The sequence below is a fragment of the Manis pentadactyla genome, chromosome 13, assembly GCF_030020395.1.
Source record: "Manis pentadactyla isolate mManPen7 chromosome 13, mManPen7.hap1, whole genome shotgun sequence".
NCBI lineage: Eukaryota > Metazoa > Chordata > Mammalia > Pholidota > Manidae > Manis > Manis pentadactyla.
Genome location: NC_080031.1, coordinates 55,866,542 through 55,889,022, shown reverse-complemented (window position 1 = coordinate 55,889,022; position 22,481 = coordinate 55,866,542). Strand labels below are relative to the sequence as shown.

The window sequence follows — 22,481 nt, the reverse complement described above, 5'->3', positions numbered from 1 at the left end:
CCTCTTAACATGGCTTTCACGGCATTCCACAGATTTTGGGGTTCTGAATTATTGTTTTCATTGCCTCCATATATTTCTCCATTTCTGTTTTAATTTGGTTATTGATCCATTGGTTATTTAGGGGCATGTTGTAAAGCCTCCATGTGTTTGTGCAATTTTTTGTTTTCTTTGCAGGATATATTTTTAATTTCATACCTTTGGGGTCTGAAAAGCTGCTTGGTACAATTTCAATCTTTTTTAATTTACCAAGGATCTTTTTGTGGCCTAGTATATGATCTATTATTGAAAATGTTCCATGTGCACTTGAGAAGAATTTGTATACTGTTGCTTTTTGGTGGCATGTTCTATAGACGTCTCTTAGGTCCATCTGTTCTAATATGTTGTTCAGTGCCTCTGTCTCCTTACTTATTTTCTGTCTGGTTGATCTGTCCTTGTATTGAGTGGTGAGTTCAAGTCTCCTAAAATGAATGCATTGCATTGTATTTCCCCTTTCAATTCTGTTAGCATTTTTTCACACTTTTGGGAGCTCTATGTTTGGTGCATGGACATTTCTAATGGTTATATCTTCTTGTTGGACTGACCCCTTTATCATTATGTAATGTCCTTCTTTTGTTTTCTCCTGTGACTTCCTTTGTTTTGAAGTCTTTTTTTATCTGATACAATTACTGCAACTCCTGCTTTTTTCTCCCTATTTAGCTGCATGAAATATCTTTTTCTACCCCTTGATTTTTAATCTGTGTAGGTCTTTGGGTTTGAAGTGAGGACTCTTGTAGGCAACATATGTATGGGTCTTGTTTTTTTTATCCCTTCTGTAACTCTATGTCTTTTGTTTGGTGCATTCAGTCCTTACATTAAGGGTTATTATCGATAGATATGTAGTTTGCCATTGCAGGCTTTAGATTTGTGGTAACCAAAGGTTCAAGGGCATCTTCTTTAGTATCTAAAAGTCTAACTTAACTTGCTTATCATGCTATTTCAAACACAATTTAAAGCATTTTTTTCTCCATTTTCTTCCTCCTCCACTCTTTATATACTAGGTGTCATACTCTGTACTCTTTGTGTATCCCTTCACTGATTTTGAGGGTAGTTGATTTAATTTCCCATTTGCTTAGCAATTAATTGGTCTACTTTCTTTACTGTGGTTTTATTTTCCTTTAGAGCACTCCCATCTAGAGCAGTCCCTTTGAAATGCACCAGAGAGATGGTTTGGTTTCTGGGAGGTAAATTCCCTCAACTTTTGCATTTCTGGAAATGGTTTAATACTTCCATCAAATTTAAATGTAAATCTTGTCAGGTAGAGTATTCTTCATTTGAGGCCCTTTTGTTTCATTGCATTAAATGTATCATGCCACTACCTTCTGGCCTGTGAGGTTTCAGCTGACAAGTCTGATGACAGCCTGATGGGTTTTCCTTTGTTATCTATTCTTTTTTCTCTCCCTGGATGCTCTGAATACTCTGTCCTTGTCCTTGATCTTTGCCATTTTTATTATTATGTGTCTTGGTGTTGTCTTCCTTGGGTCCCTTGTGTGTTGGCAGATCTGTGCACCTCCATGGCCTGAGGGAACATTTCCTTCCCCAGATTGGGGTGTTTTCAGCAAATATTTCCTCAAAGACACTTTCTGTCCTTTTTTACTTTTCTTTCTCTCCTTTTGGTACCTCTGTAATATGAACATTGCTCCTTTAGGATTGGTTACACAGTTCTCTTAATACACTTTCATTCCTAGAGATCCTTTTTGGTCTCTCCACCTCTGGTTCTTTGTATTTCTGTTCCCTAATTTCTATTTCATTAATCATCTCCTTTACCTCATCTTATCTGCTTTTTATATCCCTCCATTGTATGTCTCATTTAGATGCTATATTTTTCAAAGTTTCTGTCTTTTCTTGAAAACCTCCCTGAGGTCTTGAAAATTTTTCTGTAGCTCTGTGAGCATGTATATGATTTTTATTTTGAAATCTTTATCAGGAATATTGGTGATTCAGTTTCACTTAGCCTTCTTTCAGGTGTTTGAGGGATTTGGGTTTGTACCAGGTTTTTTGAAATTTCATATTTCTAATGAATCCTACTGAATAATAACTTTATGTAGGCAGTGGCCTTTAGTGACCAGAAGTTCTCTCTCTAGAGCAGTCCAGCCCTTGGAGCAAAGTTGGGGGTCACAGGTCCACAGGGCCAGAGCCTTCTGGGAAAAAGACCGCTTTCCCATCTTCCTGGCCACAGTGCCTGCCTCCCATGCAAGGGCCAGTGGGCCAAGAGTGCAAGATGGATTCTAAAAGCTACACCCTTGTTGGTGCTGTAGGTGGGGCTGCCCTCTGGCTGGCCTGGGATGATGGTGGGGTCAGCAGGTTTGTGAACTAGTGCTGGCTGGGAAGAAGGAGCCACAGGCTTCATATTGCACTGGGTAGGCCTTGGCACTGTGTTGTCAGCCAGGGGGATGAAATGCATGGAGCTTCTCAAAGTTCCCAATCTGCTCTGCTGTGTGTGCCAGGATGATTTTGTGCACCTGTCTTTTCTCCTGGCAGCAAGCTCTGTATAATCCTTGTCTCTTTAGCAGCCGTCTCGCTGTTAGGAAGTCTTTCAAAGTTCCTGCCTTTCTTTTGTCCCAGCATAGCCAGTTGTGGGTACCTGTTTTCCACAAGTAGCTAGAATCTAGTCTTTATGAGTATTCTGCCTGTCTTTGCTTTCCAACCCCTCTAATCTCCAGAGAATCATGTAATGTGGGTTCATGTTCCCAGAGCAGATCTCCAGGGATGGTTATTTAGCAGTCCTGGGCTTCTACTCTCTCCCACCCTCCATTTCTCTTCCTCCCACTCATGAGCTTAGTTGAGAGAGGGCTTGTGTCACACAGGATCACAGGTTCCTTTACCCTTTAGATGAGGTCTTCTCTTTTCCCCAGATGTAAGCTGTCTGTTGCATTCTTCTTTCTGATAGCTCTTTCAGGATTAGTTGTATTTGCTGTATTTTTGTGTTATACGTGGTTTTGGGAGGAGGTTTCTGCCTCACTTCTCATACAGCAGTCTTGTTTAATCCCCATAAGACATTATTCTTAATAAAAATTTTGCCTTCCGTTTTTCTATAACTTTGTCCTGTATCAGTTGCTAACCATGTTGGTAGTACTTACCAGCATATACACCAATATTTAACAAAAACTCTAAATTCACTTATATTTCAAAGTCTTGTTCATCTCCCATGTCTACCATAATCTTCACTCATTTTACCAGCTAGATATGATCCCAAACCTCCAAATTCCCTAGAACTTTACGCATATCCCTCTTTAGAACTTAACACTTTCTACCTTATAATAAATGATCTAGAACCAGCATTATCTGCTGAACCCAAGGTCCTTAAATCTGATCTTCTAGTGGATAAGCAGGAGGTCTAGGCCTCTGAAGCAGGACTCAGTAGCAGAGCTATATGTCGGAAGTGACACAGACGGTGCACAGAAGAAGCGAGGAAGAATCAGTCACCAAACTGGTGAAAAATAAGGAAGAACAAACTGGTATTCAGGGAAGAAGGAATCAGGACTTGAGAAAATATCTGAAGGAGTGGCCCAACACAAAAATAGGATCCACAGAGAAAGGCTGGTAAGAGAAAACAGAGAAGGTCATAGGAGGGTTAGCATGGCAGAGCCTGGAAAGATCCCATGGAAACAGTGCAGCTCAGTCCTTGACCAAGCCCATTGGTTAAGGCCCTAAAGATTCTGCATCCTTTGGAACACTTAAGGGGAAGGAATATGTCTTACAAAACTGAATTTAGAGTCAGAAGAACTGGGGTGAAGTATGAGCTTGACATTTTCTAGCTGTATGACTTGGCAAGGCAATCACTCTGAACTTCAGTTTCCTTTTCTACAAAAGAGAGAGAGATTAACACCTGTTCACATGGTCATTCTAAAGAATAAATAATTTATGTGAAAGTACTTTACAACTTTAAGAATACAAATGTAAGGTATTATTAAAATACCAGAGTATTCTGCTATGTAAATTAATTTTGCTTATTTTTTTTAATGTGGAAAATTTTGCAGACCCATATTTAAGAATGAACTTTTATTATGATTGGATAGTGATCATTTTACCATAAAACTTAAAAAATCTATTTGAATATAAATGTGTTGAAGGGTATTGTTCCACTATAATATTATTTGATTTCTCAGTATGAATTTAGCTATTATATTTTCTGCTTTTATTATGTAGAAAGAACAATCCTTGATCTCCTGTCCAACTCTGACCCCTCTTCACCCCATCCCTGTGGATGTGTGTGTGTCTATTAATTACCTGTCAGTCCTCTGAAGCCATTCCAGACAAAATTTATTAAATCTTACCTTGACTAAACTAACCTTCAATTTCATCAAGAAGTTGTGGAGTATTCAAAAAATCTAAGTTCCCTTTCATTTGTTTAATTAGTGAATCATTTTCAGTCTTTTCTCAAAATATTATGAAATTTTAAAAAGACACATTTAAAATGACATAGTTAATAAAAGGTAATGAAGAGCAATGAATGGGAAGAGGAAAATACTGACATATGAGGAATCTCTAGAGAAAAGACAGAAATTTTTGTTTAATAGTACCATTAAAGTTCTACTGGAAGATGAAAAAAATGAGATATTTGACCTAGCATCCTATGAAACACCATCCATTTAAGTTCTGGTGTTCAATGTAAATGAGGTTTGAGTTAAGCATGAGTGAAAAACAAGTGCTTAAGTTTATACACTTGCAAAAAAATAGTGGGATTTTGTGCAATATATTCTACATACATGATTGCTTTTAAAAGTATTAGGATAAATAACACATGAGCTATTGAACAATAAATCAGATGAAAATGAAAGAAGACATTATGTTGTGAATCCTAAACACATAAACTTTTCTTTGTCCATCATACCTCAACAAAGTTGGGGAAAAAAAAGAACTAGTATTAGTTAATAAGAAAAGAAAAGAAAACTAAAAACAGTATTAACTTATATTTAGAATGAGCTTCATCACTACTTTTTCTATATTGGTACACTGTAATCTCTTATTACCTAACGGGAAAATAAAAAGAAGAAATCTGAAAATAGCTATCAATTTAATAATTTAAATTAAAAATTGAGGATGATGACTGAAGTGGCTGCTGCTAGAATTTTACTACTACTTTAGGTTTCTGAATAAATTAATAATTTACAAGCCTCTGTATAAATTTGAATAATTCAGAGAAAATAAATATGAAAGAGTGTTTGAACATAAAACTGAAATTCCCTTACTAAATGCTTCCTAATGTAGCATTTTCTGGAATATTATCATCCAATGCAAAACATCAAGTATGAATAAATCAACAAGAAATAATAATTTATGTAAGTGCAATGACAGTTTCAGCTAATTCAAACAGACTTTGAAGCTAAAGCGCTTAGCAGTCAGCACCTTCCCCTTTATTTAAAAAATAATACTAAATCACTGATTAAGCAGAGTTTAAGTGTATACATCAAAGGATCATTAAAGACTGAATACTCAGTAAAAAATAACTTCCAAAACCTTAAACATGTAGGAATCAAGTGATAACCCCAAATAAAATATCAAAATCTAATACAACTGATTAAATATTTTAAAGTAACTCAGTTGAAATCACACAGAAGTCTGTATCTTTATGTTAGAAAATGCAAGATGTTTTTGACCAGTCTTTTGCTTTGAAATCATTCCAAAAATTAAAAGATATATATCTTCTAAAAATATACTAATTTTAAAAAGTATTAGTAATATTTAATAACTAATAATTTAATACTTAAGAAAACATGTTCAATTTTTAGAAAGAATACATTATTTGTTTTAAATAATTTTATTTCCTATACCAATCACATTAGTTAATATTTTAATGTCAGTGATTTGGGACCAGTAATTAGCTGTATAGGACATTGAATAATATTACTCCTAGTATTCACACTAATTCTCTAAACAATGACTAATTAGTGATTTTATCAAAACCATACTCATGAAAAATCTACTTCAAGTTCTAAATGGCATTTCTCTCAAATTTACCCTTACAAAAAGTATTGAATCATCATGCTCATTTTATAATATATACTCATAAACAAAAGCAAACATCCACAATTTTAATATATTTTAATGTGCACATCAAAATACAGTACACTTTCATTAATTAACAGCAGCTATATCTACAGGAATGTTTAGGGAACAGAAATTGTCTTTATAAAAAGATATTCTTAAATCCACACAATTTAAAAATTCTTCAAAACAACTTATGTTTGAGGACAATTGCAGCTGAGAATACTACATTATTTTTTATTTTGAACCAATGTAAATCTGATTAGTTAGTATGACATCAATTTACTTAGTAATCATAGTATAGAAAGAGCTAAATATTCATATGACTCTTTTAAGTACAAGATTAATCATTTAAAGCATAAAATCACTAGTAAAACTGATTATAACATAAAGGTAAGTTGAAAATAAACCAAAAAAAACCTTTGCCTGTATATACTTTGAAAGTGATGTAATTAGACATTTTAAGAAGGTAGCTCTCTTCAATACTTACTTAAACAAGACCTTTTGCCAGCTGTGCTTGCACCACCTGAGCACAGATTTCCTCCTTGATGAATTAATTCAAGTTCCAAACTGGTTCTGTAAGTAAAACATTAAAATATATCTTAGTCATTAGGCTGAAGCAATATTTTAAAATTTATTTTATTGATATGTCTGAATCAACCCAAATAGTAAAGTTCATCAACTTTATTATTTGCTGAAGTACAGTATATGCACATCAGTACTAATCATATTTTGTGTATTTAGAACTAAAAAGGGAAACAGTTCATCTATCCTTACTTACATGTTCATATTTATACCTGCATAACTGCACACGTTATGGTGTAACTGTTGCAAAACCACAGCTGTTGGCAAATACTAGAATGTAGGCCTTAAGAAAAAATGCTGTAACATATTTCATAAACCTGCATATGAATCAGATGAAAGCATTTGCACTCCAAGTGTTAGCCACTAATTAGGTAGTTTCTGTCACATAAGACACAAAGGCATACCAATTTGCCTAGCAGAGAAATGGTTGTCACTCACTGGAGCTTAGATAGTATCTAGAAATCAGCTTTGAGAAACAAAATCACTAAAACTAAAGTAGCTATGAACAACACATTTAATTAACGACAGTCTCTTTTATGGACCTCTAATATTACAGTTTAATTAAAATATACTGTGTAACTATTAATACTGCTAAACATCAGTACCGTTCATACAGATCTGAATTTATAATACTTAGTGATTATTAGCTTACAGGATAGAAATAATTGTTAAATTGACATTTCAAAAATCAAATTGATGCAGAATTCACAGATTTATACAAAAACAGTAACAGTAAAATAGCCAATTTTACCAAAATAAATGAAAATTCAGAAACATAAGTTGTATTTTTACTTCAACTAATAAAAAACACACATTTACAATTAAAGATGAATAAGCTAGTTTATATCAAAGATATGAATTTAACAGTAGTGGTTAGACATCCCCCATCTTAACAACAAAAAAGGGCAAAGTTTCAAGCTTGCACTTTGCAAGTGAATTCAAGAAAGATAATGTGTTTGATTTAAAACAAAACATTTTGAACTGTTTTCATTTTATTTTGAACACAGAATGTCTGAAATGTTATTTTCATGTATTTACTTACAAATACAAACTGTTAAAAATAATATTCCTAAGTCTGTATGTTTGCCACCCATTTCTGAAGATATGCTTTAATGCTCTCTACTGGGTGGGGGGGACAATTTAATACTGATAATTTTCCTGCTCAGAGCTCCATCTGGTTGCTGCCGATAAGGGCATCTGTGTGACCAGGGAATTTTCCACCCTTCAGGTGATTCGCATTGCTCCCTGAACTTCTAAAACCTACCAGCAAGGGAGCAGGGACAAGGATTTCATATCAGTGGACAGAAAGCGAGCGGAGACCAGCATGTGTTCCTTCATCAAGGGGAATATAAATGAGAACAATACATTTTGTTTTCACAAACCTTCTGTTGCCTAATCTGTAGAAAAAAATTAATGGCTATATTGTCTTATAAAAACTAAGATTTCCTAGATAGTACTTTTACAAGAGCTACAGATAAATGATCAATTACTATAAATGAATGTCAGAACCAGAATGCCAACCTTTATTTCAACCTACTTTGCAAAAACATTCATTTTAATATAAATACAAGAACAATTCTGCTTATTCAATCATCAAGTAAGATATTTTAAAGGATGACAAACATGTTACCACGAATTTTATTTTAAAGAATAACTGAAAGAAAACTAACTACTAAATGTAATTATTTATGATTATGGTTGGAAGATCTCCAACACAACTTTTCATGTGAGTTAAAAACACAAAAACTACCTATCCAAAGGATAAAACTCTGTATGTCAGAGGTCCTACCCATCAGCCTGCCCATATTTCATTTCATCAAAATTGTTCCTTTGACACTTCCTGGAGGAAAAAACACAACTGCAGCACATGCCCCACGTCTGATTTTCCCTCACTGCTGAAAATCCCAACACATTCTTCGGCTCCTGTCCCCCTGGATGGATGCTGTAAAAATAAGATGCCCTGGGAGCAGGAGTGTTCTGGGCCTTTTTGTTCTCAGAGAAAAACAGACTCTACTTTCTGTATTTTCTAACACAAAAACCTTCAAATTAGTTTGGAAGGGAAAAAAAGAGAAAATGTGTACATTGGAAAGAATGACGAGAAAGACTGCTTACAGATTCCCATAGTGGCCACCTAGAAATCCCAGACAAAAACTCCTCCATGTCCCAGCTTCTATTTACATGACCAGGGTCTGCTTTTCCCTTCTAACCCCATGTCGGCACTAACTTCTATTTTTAGAGCTATAATTTGAAAAAGAAATGGGTATGTATACATACACACACACAGAGACACTCAAACACATACTGGTATAGTATTGATTCAAGGCCTGAGCTTACCACCTACTGTCTGAACCAGTTACTGGTTTTCAGAGAAAAAAATATCTTCATCCATACAAGACTCAGCTCAAGCTAACTCCTTCAGGAGTTAGCAAGAACTAACCCCTTCTTCTTAGGACAGGAAAGAAGCACTTCCACATATTTTATATTTCAATTTGCTCATTTTTGCTTCTGAAGATCTTCACTTTTTCAATATGATATATTTTTTTAACAAACTATATTCCATTTCACACAAATTGGTGTTTATTAGTTTTGTCTGTCCAACCAAATATAAATTCCCAGAGAGCAGAGACCATTTCAGGTAACAGCTTCTAAATCCCTGATGGTAACTAGCAAATTGTTCAAAAAATTCTTAGGAACTGACAACAACCTCTTTGTTTTGATATGTAACCAATGATAAGATTCTGCTTAGTCCCCACTTCATTTTTTCTTTTGATGATCCTTCCTTCCATTCCCTTAAACCCAGCGGTGAACCAACAAGAAAAAGGGGTAGGGAACAGGGGGAGATAATTTGTTTTTACAAAATAAATGTTTAGTTTTAAAAAGGATTCATAATTTGGTATTCTAGCTAGCATTCCTTTTATTTCACATATAGTTTAGTTTAAACTTACAATTTAACTAATGTATAAAGCAAGGTCCATTCATTCTACTGAGTCGGTCACCCACTGTGATTTAAAGATGTTTCCCCATCTACATCTCAGCTACTTATGTTTTATTTTCTTTCCATTTCCATGTTTCTGACTATATGAAGGCCAAGTGTTAGTCACCAATACCTCTAGTCTGTATGTAACTTTCATACAAAACCCTTGGAAAAATCAGTGTCATTCTTTGTTTCAATAATGAAAAACTGAATTGGCATTGAAGTAAGGAAAGCTTTCTACTCTAAAATTAACTTTCCATAATACATTTGAATGATACATATTTGCAACAGAAGGTTTTTTAGAAATATGTTAAAACTTGAATAGTGATTTTAATTAATTTTTAAACCACAAAAAATATCATTCTGACAAATTCTTCTCTGCTACCCTCAGAAAATCTTCCAAGGCTTCAGCATGCAAATAAAGTGAGATAGAGATACATATGGTCCTACAAATAAAAAAAAATAACAGCTCTAAAACAAGCACTGAAGAAAACAGTTTTACAAGCTAGTTACCCAATAGAAATAGTTGGTTTCTAAACATCAAAGAATTTAGCTCTGAAAGAGCAAACAAAGTTATTTATTCAGTTTGGAGTATTCAGTTCTGGGAAACTAGAGATGTATTCCATTCAAATTACTAATTTCAAATACAAACACACAGACATCTAATGAAGTACATTTTAAAGAATCATATTTAGTTCAAAATTTAAATAGTTAAAATTAAGTTCATTTCAGAATATTTTATATAATCATGATCTGTAATCATGATATTTTATGAAATTAGGTTATATGCTAGGCATAAAATAAAGACCTGGTTACCTAGCTTGCAAAAACTACATCGTATTCAAATAGGATACACATACTTCTTTCTTTCAATTCATGTTTTTTTGACTCTTCAGTCAATTTGCTTTTTGTTTTCTTTTTAATGATTAAGGAAAACTTAAAAGAAGGCACACAATCTCACTGTGAGAACCCTGCAATGAATGGTCTGGGTAATTTTAATTTTAACCAAAGGATAATGAGGTTTTTAAGGGTTTTAAACTTTCTCTTTTAGACTCATTGTGTTGCTGCTTTAGACTTTATCATTAGGGATCAGAGAAGAATTGGAGAGGAGAGAACACATTTTGTTTCTCTATATACACCCATAGTAAATGACATTTGATATCTGTCTCTGCTCTTCTATAAAAGAAAAACTGAAAAATGCTGAATCAAAGTCTCCCATTATCACAATATGCTTTCTTCTATAAAATATATATTTAAACCAAGAAACAGGAACTTCCACTAAACTAAATTTAAATCAAATTATTTGATACATCATGCTATGGAATAATTCCATGCACAGATCATTTCCATTCAACCAGGATTTTCTTATAAGGTCAATCTTAATAAAAGGTCCATCTTAATAAAATTAAAGGCATAAATACATAAGCAACACAGATGCGTGTGCATGTAACGTGTATAGCATAACCGAGGTAGTCTTCAGTTATATGAAAATCTTCTATAACATTGCCATAATACTGTACATAAATTTTGTACAACTTGAAACCTTGGAAAAATTAAATTATATTCAATTTAGTTTTCACATGAGGTATATTTTGTTCCAAGTATGCAACTGGTAACTCTCCAGAAACAAAATGTTAAATTAACCAGTACAATTTCCCCCAAATATTGTTTTTATTTATTCACAATAAAAACAATAGTCCAGGAATGGCAGACTGGAAAGTTATATTCCCATCCATTAGATCCTTTTACATCAATCTGTATCCAGCATTCACATCCTTAGACCAAAAGTTAATGTTTCCTTATGCTGAGCTGTAACTTGTGTGCTGCAGTTTCCCTAAGTCTGATTTCATTTTTTCCTGGGTTCTAAAGACTACATATACATAGTTCATCTACTCTTTCGTTACCCTCTGTTCCGGGAATAAGGCAGAGAATGTCCATGATGAATTGCATGCACGTGACCCATAAAAAGCAGAACACAGGAGAGGAAAAAGGATAGTAATTGAAAGAAAACTAGACCTTTATTCAAGATTTGAATTCCAGTCTTATTCTACCAGTAATTTGCTGCATGACTTCAAATCACATTATCTCTCTTCATTTTACCTATTATGTAATAAATAGTACTTGGACAAAACACAAAGTATGTATCTAGAGATATCCAGGGGTCTGCAATGCTGATGCTGGCAGAATGTGTTTTTAAGTTCTTAACTGTGCCTACTTCTCCCCAATTTTATTTTTGTTATGGTTCTCATTCAATTAAGTTTTCTAAAATTCCTATTTGGAACTGTTTCTTAAGTACTGAACACACATTCAGTCAATCAGACTAATCCTACTGAATTTGAAAAATGAAAAGTACTTACCTCTGTTTTCTTGAGCCTGCTGCTGGCTACTAATAGAGGGTTAGAACATGCCAGTTCTCTTGCTTTTCTCCCTTACCTGATTTTCTAAACTACCTGTAGTATTTTTGGATATTACTAGATTTTTCACTAGCTTAAATGAAACAAAGTAAGATCTTCTTATTTTTTTATTTTAAAAATAAATTAAAGTGGTTTACGTATTACAATCTTTTAATTCTCAGTATTACCACTTTTGGGCAGTACTTCAATAGGGATTTCTTAACAACACACTGTATATATAATATTCACATGCGTTGAGATAGGTATCTGTCCCCAAATGCTACTAATATATTTTTTCCCACATGTATTATAATGTTTAATAAAGCTTAACCTAATAGTTCATTAAAATAAAAACTTCAGAAAATGAAGGAAGACTACACTTTCATACTTTTAGGAAGTTTTAAAACTAGTCATAATGTCAACCAACATTAAAAAAAAGCATCCTTTCTTCAAATAAATATGAATGAAAATAATAAAACCAATTACTTCTAGTAACTAAATACAGAAGTGTATAGTATTATTATCTACCTAGCAACAGAATACATAAAGAGAAAATCATTGTCTGGTGAGCCTGGGGTCTTGCTATAGTCTCTGTATTTCTTCTGAGTGGTATTTTGGATGTCATTCATTACAGATTCCATTTCTAAAGTTGGTTTCTGACTGCAAAAAATGCAAACATACATGTAAAGTTTATTTATATTCATTTTCTCTAATAGTTTAACAGTACAATGTTTATCATATGAACACACTAGGAAATTAAAATGTCCAATGTATATTAGCTATCTACTATATTTAGTGCACAAAGGTAAAACAGATCAAGAAACATTTTCTCTTATTTTAGAGATCTTTCATTATAATTCTACATTGTGATTAGTAACACTATAATCCAATCATGAACTAACCACATAAATTTAATCCTAAACAAATAAGTGGATGTCTTTAAAAATATATTTTAGAACAGTTTCCATATTTATAAAAAACCACTTTCATTTGAATTCATTTTTCAAAGACTAATATCAATATCCCTTACTTTTAAGCCTATGATTAACACAAAAATTTCAGTTTATGAAGAAAAAAGTCACACACACTCTAAGAACAGTCTTCAACTGAGAAAAGGAACTGCCAGGAGAGAAAGCTTTCTGAGCAGATTTCAATGATGAATTTCTGTTTCAAAAGTCAAATATTCATAGCTTTCATAAATTTACTCCACAGAACAGACACAGCTGTCACTTCTGTCAGGGACCATATCACAGATCTGTAATGAAGGTGAAATATTTAAGAATTTAAATCAAATAAACAAATCTTACTGGATGAGATTAAAGAGGAGTTCACTTACACCAAATCCCACAGTAAAATTGACTGACTTACGGTAAATGGTTCAATCAAGTATACAATTATTTCTCCATTACAAAGATATGCACTCACACGTGTGTAAATCTATAATTGCCCACACATAAAGTATGCATGTGTGTGGAAATATATCATCTTAATCTAATGTGCCTAATTCATATATTTTTATGTATTTAGATTGTGCTTTACATTGCAAGGTACATATATGTAATTTGTTTGTTTGGCTTTGTTGTTAAATATTTCAACATCTTAAAAGAGTATAACCATATCTAAGCTGATAGGATTTTATGATCTGGAAGATATATATTAAAACTATAACAATTCAGAATACAGAAAAGCATATCCCTTAGCTCTAATGCCTTTGGTTCTATAATTTGTTCTGTTACTCTTATTTTTGTTTTTAATAACCACAAACAGAGGAGAAGAGCCTCTAACAGCAATTTCTACTAAATGTACAAAGTTCTGCAGTAATTTAGAAACAGAACGAAAATGAAAGCTGAAAAGCAGAGCTGAGTCAACCAGGATATTTCAGCCTCACACTGATGCTTACTGGGAAGGCTCCCGGCCGTCCCTGCAGCTCCTCCACTTCCTGTATGAGATCTTGGATGCTTTTGTTACTAGGACGTTGCCAGAGGTTATTTTCCACATTGCCTCCAGGATAACAAGGAAGGACACTGTTAACAAACTGCCTAAAGAGAGGACACGTGAATTCTCCTTTGTCCACTGAGAAGCCCTGGAGAACCTGGTCATTCTAAAAAATGAAATAAACATACGGATATAAGATGAATACCATTCCACAAATAAAATTGACACTGCTACATTTTATAGCAAATAAAATGAATCGCACAAAAAAAGATACATCTAATACATGTCATAAAAACACAAACAAAATCTCTTATTTAGTTGCTCTTCATTCAGGATAAGACATTAAAGTCATCATTCAATCAATCTGAAATGTGGATTTTAGATAAAGAATAACTCAAGAAGTAGGGCACATTAAAGTGGATCTCTTTCCTCTTACTACATGCCCCTGTTTTCACAGTCTATAATCACTACTGGGAAGATTCTCCTAGTACCCATATTCTTTGAAATAGGATAGACAGTGTTTGAGAGTACATTAAGGCTAAACAATGTGCTGTGTCATTTAAGGTGACTAATTGCTGAACTAAACTGACTGGATTTTATGCAGTGGGTTTAGGTTTAATTGATAGGGGGAAGATTTAGTTAAATTAGTTAGAACATACGTGTGATAAGAGGTGAATTAATTTAATACTTCTACTTCACATGCTTCTGATAGCAAGAGGAAGAAAAATAATTTTTGAAACAGATATATAATGTGCACACACTTAGGAGGAAACTCTTGCTCATAAGAGATGGCAATGTATGCTGACTAAACAGACAACTTAAGGCAGGAATTCTGCCTGCTACATCTGTTCCTTTCTTTTGCCTGACACCACCCCTCATCTACTTTGCAATTTAAGAATATTGCTATTGTGTAGTCCTAACATCTATATTAATCTTTTCCAGGTAGTCTGTCTCTTATTTTGCCACTGGCCAAATGCTTTATCTCAAAATTTGTATTTAATGCACTGATGTATATGTATGAATCCTACAATATGAGCATTACTACTAATAAGACAAAAATAATGAGAGAGACTGACACAAAGAAAAGAAAATGAATTACTGCCTATGGTTACAAAGGTAGTTAATGATATCAGAATGAACTTAGGTTTCCCAACTCTTAACTAGGTGCTCATTTGACTATATTTTGGATCTCAAAAACTTTTTCTAAAAATAACTGAATTCTATTTTTTTTTACCTTCTGACATTTTTTCAAATCTTTAAAAATGTGACACCATGTCTTTTTAAATCCACTTCTACAAACATTTACTAAGCTCCTATCATGTGTCAAATGCTGTGATGATATAAAAAAGGAAGACACATCTTCACTTAAAGTATCAACCAATTAAAAGCAAACAGAAACAAAAATATTTTAATAAGAGTGTAATAAACACAACAGAGAAAGCTTTCCAGAGAAGGAGACTTGTGAGCTAAGTTTTAAAAATACACAAGAAGAGTGTTTTTAGAAGGTTGGGGCAAGGATCCTGGTCACTGAAGGACATTCTGTGTTAAGTTTCCATAGGGCCTTAATTTTAAAGAAGGCTATATCCTCCTCTTCGCCTTGATTGACAGGAGGTTGTTTCTTGAAGCCTCCCCACAAGCCCTCTCAACTAGGCATTACTCATTCCCCTACATCTGTCACACCTCAGTGTCCTTCTCATCTCCAGTGCAGGCTGGAGATTATTACTCTTGCATTGTTCTGTCTTTGCGGCTTATTTTATTTAACGATACCACACTTTTCCTTCATTTTCACTGAAATCCATTGCCCTCAATTCCTGAACACTTTGGTGCCTAGATCAGTTTTCCTCTTCACTCCAAACCTGCCATCCTCCTGTACATGTATATATGTCTGTATGTGGTCAATCAATCTTGTATCTTAGTCGGTCAGCTCTTTGACCTCACCAAATTCTATAGCTGTGGCCTCCTACTCCAGAACCTATTACTATGACCATCCCCTTGTCCTACAATGACCTCCAATTGTCCATATCTCGAAATACAAAATTCAAACATCTTACATTCTGATAGCCAACTCCCCTATTGCCTATAGTCCGTCCTTTTTCTCCCAGTTTATCAGGACTTTCCTATCCTGCCTACACAACATGATCTACCATTTCAAAAACTCTCGTCAATGCTTCTCGTTCCCCATCCATATGTCCTTTTATCACATGTATCTAACAAAACTTTCACACAACATTAATCCAATGTATGACTTCAATTCTGCATGCAAACTGAGTGCTGTTAGAGAAAATTGAAATAACTTCTTGTTATAACCTGTTTCCATCCTCAACTAAGCCATGAATACTGCCTGGCAATCTTCCCTTACATCTTCTGAAGCACTCTCTAATCCCCATTTCTAACCACTTCACTTGTCAAGTCCCTTCACCTACCCAAGCCTTGCCCCTTTTTACTTGAATAAAGCTACTTTTCCTACTTCAGAAAGAACAAAGTCATGTAACTCCAGATTCCTCAAATATCAAATTAATCACTCCCATCAGCCTTTCCATCCACATTCTTCTTTCTACCCCCTTTTCTGGCAATCTCCTAACTAGTCTCCCAACCACACAACTGCAAATATGATCTATGTAATGTGAGACTCTTTTTCCTAATCACAGTTTTTCAAGGATCAACATTGTCTCTCACAGTAATTACTTTTTCTTTGTATGCTCCACATGCATTCTCTCACCAAGTCCAGAAGACTCTTCTCTTAAATATATTTCAAATCTCTAACCCCTTCACTATCTCCACTGCCTTGACTAAGCCTGAGCCACCATCACCTCTTATCTTCTAAATGATATCACCACATTCTTTTTACTCTCCTACAATCCCACAGCAATCCCTGCAATATATACAATTGCTGCAATGGCCTTTCTGAACATGTCTTATTTCTGCTTACAAGTCTTTAAAAGCTCTCTGTAAATAATCTGTCTGAAGTCCAAATTCTTTACAGGGTACTCAAGGCCTTTACAATATGACCCCTACTTACTTCCCCCGTCTTCTCTCTCATCACTCATCAAATGTTCCAACACTTGGCAGATGTTCGAATAAGACCCTGTGCACACTTCATAATACTCAGCAAATACACTGCAACAGTTTATTTCTGTCTCATGTAGTACATACTAAACTACTTTAAGGAAGAAACTGTCTTTTCACTGCTGTATTCCCAGTGTCTATCATGGTATCTGGAACACTGCAGGCACTGAATAAATATTTGTTAAATGAACAAATTGGATACAAAGGTATGAAAAATGCATAATGTGCTTAGTGAGCTATTAATTAGCTTATTAATGCTGAGCTGATGGAAGATAAAGGAAAGCAATAGGTAAGCCCAGATCATGGAGTGCTGCGAATGTCATTCAGAGAAGAATGAAATTTTATCATGTCAGGAAGAAGTCAGCAAAGGATTTTTAAGCCAATGACATGTCATCAGATTTACATCTTAGAAAGATCTAATGTAGTGAATAAATTATACTTGGAATAAAGAAACTGGTAAGAAAGCAATTGCAAAAGTCAAAATGAGAGATGAAGGCATATACAAAAAGCCTAAGTGGGAATAACGAAGATATGATATACTCAAGTAAAATATAGGAGATAGAATCAATAGAATTTGGTAAGTGACTGAACGTGAGATGTAAGAAATAGGGAGGGGAAAGCAGAAATTCACTGTTTCTGAGTTAGCGATCTAAGATCAGAGTAGAAAATGCTGTTAGGAAGATGATCCGAGAGAAGGAGAAAGACTGCAGCTACAAGGGAATGTAAGGTCAAGCAAAGGAATTTTGAATAGCAGGGACTTGAGTGTCTTTATGAGCTGAAAAGAAGGGACAGAATAGGCAGAAACTGGAGATACAGAAGAAAAATAGGTTACCTACTGATAGATCAAGGCCTCTGAGGTGATGGGGAAAAAGTAGTAGTAAAACATTATTAAAAATATTATTCCTGAACAGAAGAAGGACTACTGCCTCAAGGAGTAAAAAGGAAAGGTTTGGTTGGGATGCAGGGACATTTATCAAGAACAGAATAATAAGGCAAGAAGCTGAGGTAGTATGTGAGAGACAACAATCTCTCCTGGAGTTTAGGCAAAGAGTCTGGGATGAGGGAGGGCAAGGTTTGCAATAGCTGCTGAGGAAATAGGAGAGAGAACTGATCAAAGACAGGCAAATGAATTGATAAGTAGTATCTACAGGCCGGGATCCTAGTCTAAGCTACTATTATAGGAAACTACAAACTTGTAGAGGTACCAGCTCACCTAGTTTTATAATTTTACTAGCAGGACTAGCTGCCTGGGTCTAAAATCAAAGAAGGTAGTTTGAATGACTAGTATTAAGAACAGGATGGGGATAATACAAGAAAGTAAGTTTAGGGAAGAGTTAATGCTAGGAAAAATGCAAAGGGGTTTAAAGGACTAGAGAGCTTCATGTCAGAAGCAACAAAACATTTGACAGTGAAAATGAGAATGTGAGGAATAATCATATAATAAGAGGATATGGCATGGTATTAAAACAGTATTTCAAAGCTAGAGTAGCAAAGTCTAAAATTATAGTTACAGAAGTCAGTTGGTAAAGAGAAGTAAAAAAATGAAATCCCTGAAGTTGTAGAGGCAAGGAATTCTCAGGCTGGATAGTTCAAACAGTGAAAAATCACTCAAGAGGAAATGGGATGTATTTGCTGTAAAAATATCTAATACCTAGAAAGATACATAGCACCAGAAATGTTTCACTCTACTTACCTGTAAAGATTCCATGTAAGATTTATGACAATCTGTATGCAATGTGTGGCCACGGGTCTGTACATAAATACCTCCTTCCCAGCCAACTGATACTGCCAAGAGACAAGAACTCTTAAAAAAAATAAAAAGAAAACAGAAAAATACAATTAATTTTAAAGAAGTTTAAACAAACCTAAATATACCCACATAAACCTCTGAATGATTTTTTATTATACTACTGTGAACTTTGTATTTTTGTGACAGAACACTTGACTTGACAGCCCTAAGCCAGTATCTTTAAACTTGAACCTTCATAAAGTTTTAGCTTCCAAATATCTCTGTACATAATGAAAGAAAAATTTTCTATTAGTCTTTCTCCACCCCATAAAATACAAGCTCCCCATGTTATACCACAATTCAGTGTGAACTATACTGCTGCTGATCACTTGACATGGTCTAAGTGGTATTTACCCACTCTACAGCAGCTGACACTAACAGCTTTCTTTGCCTGCCTATTTCCCTCTGGCTTCTACAGTGCTACTCTCTTGACTTTCCTCCAATTTCTTTAACCATTTAGTTTTCACCTCCTTTTAAGACTCTTTCTTTGCCTGCCCCTTCAATGTTTATATTCCTCAAAGTTCTATTCTTAGTGCTACTCCCTTCTCCTTCAAACTATTTTCCCTGAGTGATTTAATCAGTAAATTTAACTATCTTCCAAGCCTAGATCTCTCCAGAACTAAAAAAAAAAACTCAACTGCCAACCAGAAATCTCCACTCTGATGTCCCTCAGATAATATAAAACCAGTGTGTCAAAAACTTGTCATTTTCTCCATGCACCTTTCTTTTCCTTTTGGTTTAAAAACTCTACAATCTATTAAGTCACCAAATCAGAAAACTAAGAGTTATTTTCTATAATCACATCCTTTCCTTACACTAATACAACTATATATACTAGTTCTCCAGCCACAGATTTTGACCTCTCTTCATTCTCACTATAGCATTCAAGTCTGTATCATTTGTTGTGGGGGAGGCAGTTCTTTCAAATAAAGTTCCATATCTGGTCTCCTTGACTCCAATTTCTGCTCTCCATGATGTGTCCTCCACACATCTTTCTAAAGTAAAAATGTGCTCATAAGAATAACCCTAAAAATTATCTTAACATTAAAAAGGGTTTCATACAATATGCACAAAAAAGAGACCAAGATTATGTAAGCAAAATACATAGCCTTTCGAAAGTTAATTGCCTTCTTCTCCTCCTTCCCTGATAATTACTTCCCTTTAAACCTATAAACAGGCTTAAACTTTTCTTCCTAAAATGATTTCCTTTGAATTTTCCTTTAGCCTCTGTCAAACAGCATTTGGGCCTGAACTTGACTTCACCTCCCTGAGTCTGTAGTATGTACATGGCCAAGCCAGAGCAACATTAGGCTCAAGGTCTGACATGAGACCGCATATGAAGAAAGACTTGAGAGACATCAAAACTGAGTAAACCTTTATATTTTATTTTTATGTTGAAAAGAAACATATGGTGATGTAAGATGACCAAATCATTTTTAAACAATAGTAAACAAAGTTACTTCATTAAATCAAGACTCTTCATAAGCATCTGAAAGTTGAAATTATTACACAGTGCAAAATGCCTTCCCAGTTGATTTAAAGATGTGCAGCCAGAGAAATCAAATCCTCACAGCAGGTGGGCTAGCTTTTAATGTTAAAAATCAGAAAAACAATAGGAGACCTGTTCATCTCTGCTTTATGCTTCAGAGCTGCTTGAAGTAGAAGCAGATACTGGGATTAGTTCATTTTAGAATAGTTGGTAGTCAGTTAGTAAACAAGCTGTTCTCTTTTGTAATGTCTTATTAAAATGTAATTAATCATTTTAATTAAAGCAGTTAGCTTCTAAAACTGAAAATAGCATGTCATTTGTCTGTGCAGCTTTAGATTTCTTATTTGAAATCTGCTAGGGTCAAAAAGAAGCATGAAAACACTTACTAACATGAGACAAATATTTTAGGAAGATTTCAATGATATGCCCAACTACCACTGTGCTAACTGCTTAACACAACATCTTCACAACCTCAATATTTATTAAAACCTTGTGGTATTATCCTTGTTTACAAAAAAGGAATAAAAGTTTACCAATATCACTCAGTTATAAGTGATAGAGACCAACTTCAAACCCAAGTCTATCTGACTCTAAAGTTCAGGTTCCCTTGCTACTACGTCACTTCTTTCATATAAAATGCTTCTAGTGTCGACCATAAATTCACAGTCTTCCATGACTAAAATTCTACATGTCAACTTTATAAAATTTGATCTGAGGAAAGCAGAATCTACACAGTGTAATTCCATAATCAGGACCAGTGCCCTTTGGTACTGCTCTGAGCAGTATCTCTGGCTACAAAACTCTGGTAATCTATGCTAGAGTAATTCAAGAAGAAATCCAGTAAGCATTTATAACACATGTAGCATATGCTACTCTCTGAATGGAATATAAAACAAATATAAGAAATGGCCCTAAACGTCCAGAGGCCCTAAGTCCAGGGAGCACACCATATATAAATACAATAACCATTATGAATGTATATAAAAGTATTAATACAAGAAGAGACTCTCACAATCACTAGCAGAAATATAACAGAGAATCAGACAAATTCAGAGCCTTTTTACAAAAAGATTTTTTTCTAAAAATGAGTAACTATCCTTGACGCAAAAAAGGATACTACTTTTTCTCTCCATTATTAGATCACACCTTCCCTCAAAATTATTTTACTCCTGGGTCTGGATCATATTTTGATTGAATCAAGTTATTTTTCTTTCTATTTGGCTTTAGGATTCACTTTTACTCATTAACTCTAAAGTGATTGAAAATGATAAAATTAAAACCAGAATTGTGGCAGGAAACTAAAATCTAAATGAAGGTTGTAGTAAATTTCTGCAAAAGCAGAACTTAGCACAACTGTACAATTATCTTTAAAATGAAGATATCTGTTAGTGTCTGAATAATAAAATAATATATATAAGCTTTCAAAAATTCAAAGGAATAATCAAGAAAAAAGTGTTAGGAATGTTAGGTAGAAAGACAGACAGGAGCAGCCAGAAAATGGGAAGATAAGGATCAAAGAAGAAGCTGCCCAAACTCTGCCCAGGGAGGGGGTCCCATGTGGAGACAGCAAAGGCTTTTCAGGGAGATAACTTCCTCCCCTCCCCAACCAGATCACAACAGACTAAAAATGCTCTCTGAGAGGGGTGACTATATACAAGGACCTATAAATCAAATAATCCCACCTTGCCAGTCAAACAGGTGCCTCCTAACCAGAATTCAATACACAAGCCCCCCACCTAACAAATGGAGGCCTTTATCTACCTTGACTCTGGCCCACTCCTCCCTTGGAGTATATTCAAATAAAACTTGTCCTCTGCTTTGCTACTGTGTCTCCGCCTTTCAATTCTTCCTGCAAGTGGGGACAAGGACTCAGGAGAATGAACTCAACCTGCAACAAATTTATGAAAAGCATCCTTTTTCAAAATAATGAAAATTTCATTTAAAAGCTTCTGAAAATATGTGGAAGCATAATCCTCATTACCTAACCCAAACTGCATTATAAAGACTAACCTGAGCACTCCTAAATGGGCTACCTTGAATATTAAAAACAACACTTTACATTTATACTGACATTCATGATGTATAAAGTGATCTAAAGAAATTTCTAACCTGGTGGGTTACTGCATCAAAGACCACAATATGCCCTATTTTACAGATAAGGAAATTGAGCCCTTCCGTGTTTATATAGCCTAGCTCATATTGCTAAGAAATGGAAGAAGCAGAGTG

At 34.5% G+C, this 22,481-nt stretch overlaps 1 protein-coding gene across 1 annotated transcript in view; it reads right to left on the bottom strand.

The window, feature by feature from the left end:
- The window catches only part of LOC130680206 (E3 ubiquitin-protein ligase UBR3-like), a 61,040-nt gene that overhangs the window by 27,333 nt on the left and 11,226 nt on the right, over positions 1-22,481 (bottom strand). Inside the window, exons 3-6 of the mRNA XM_057490481.1 lie at positions 18,671-18,781; positions 13,877-14,077; positions 12,505-12,632; positions 6,515-6,600 (exon numbers count right to left, since the gene is read on the bottom strand). Of these exons, the coding sequence (XP_057346464.1) occupies positions 6,515-6,600; positions 12,505-12,632; positions 13,877-14,077; positions 18,671-18,781 (526 nt within the window). The remainder of the gene's footprint in view (positions 1-6,514; positions 6,601-12,504; positions 12,633-13,876; positions 14,078-18,670; positions 18,782-22,481) is intronic.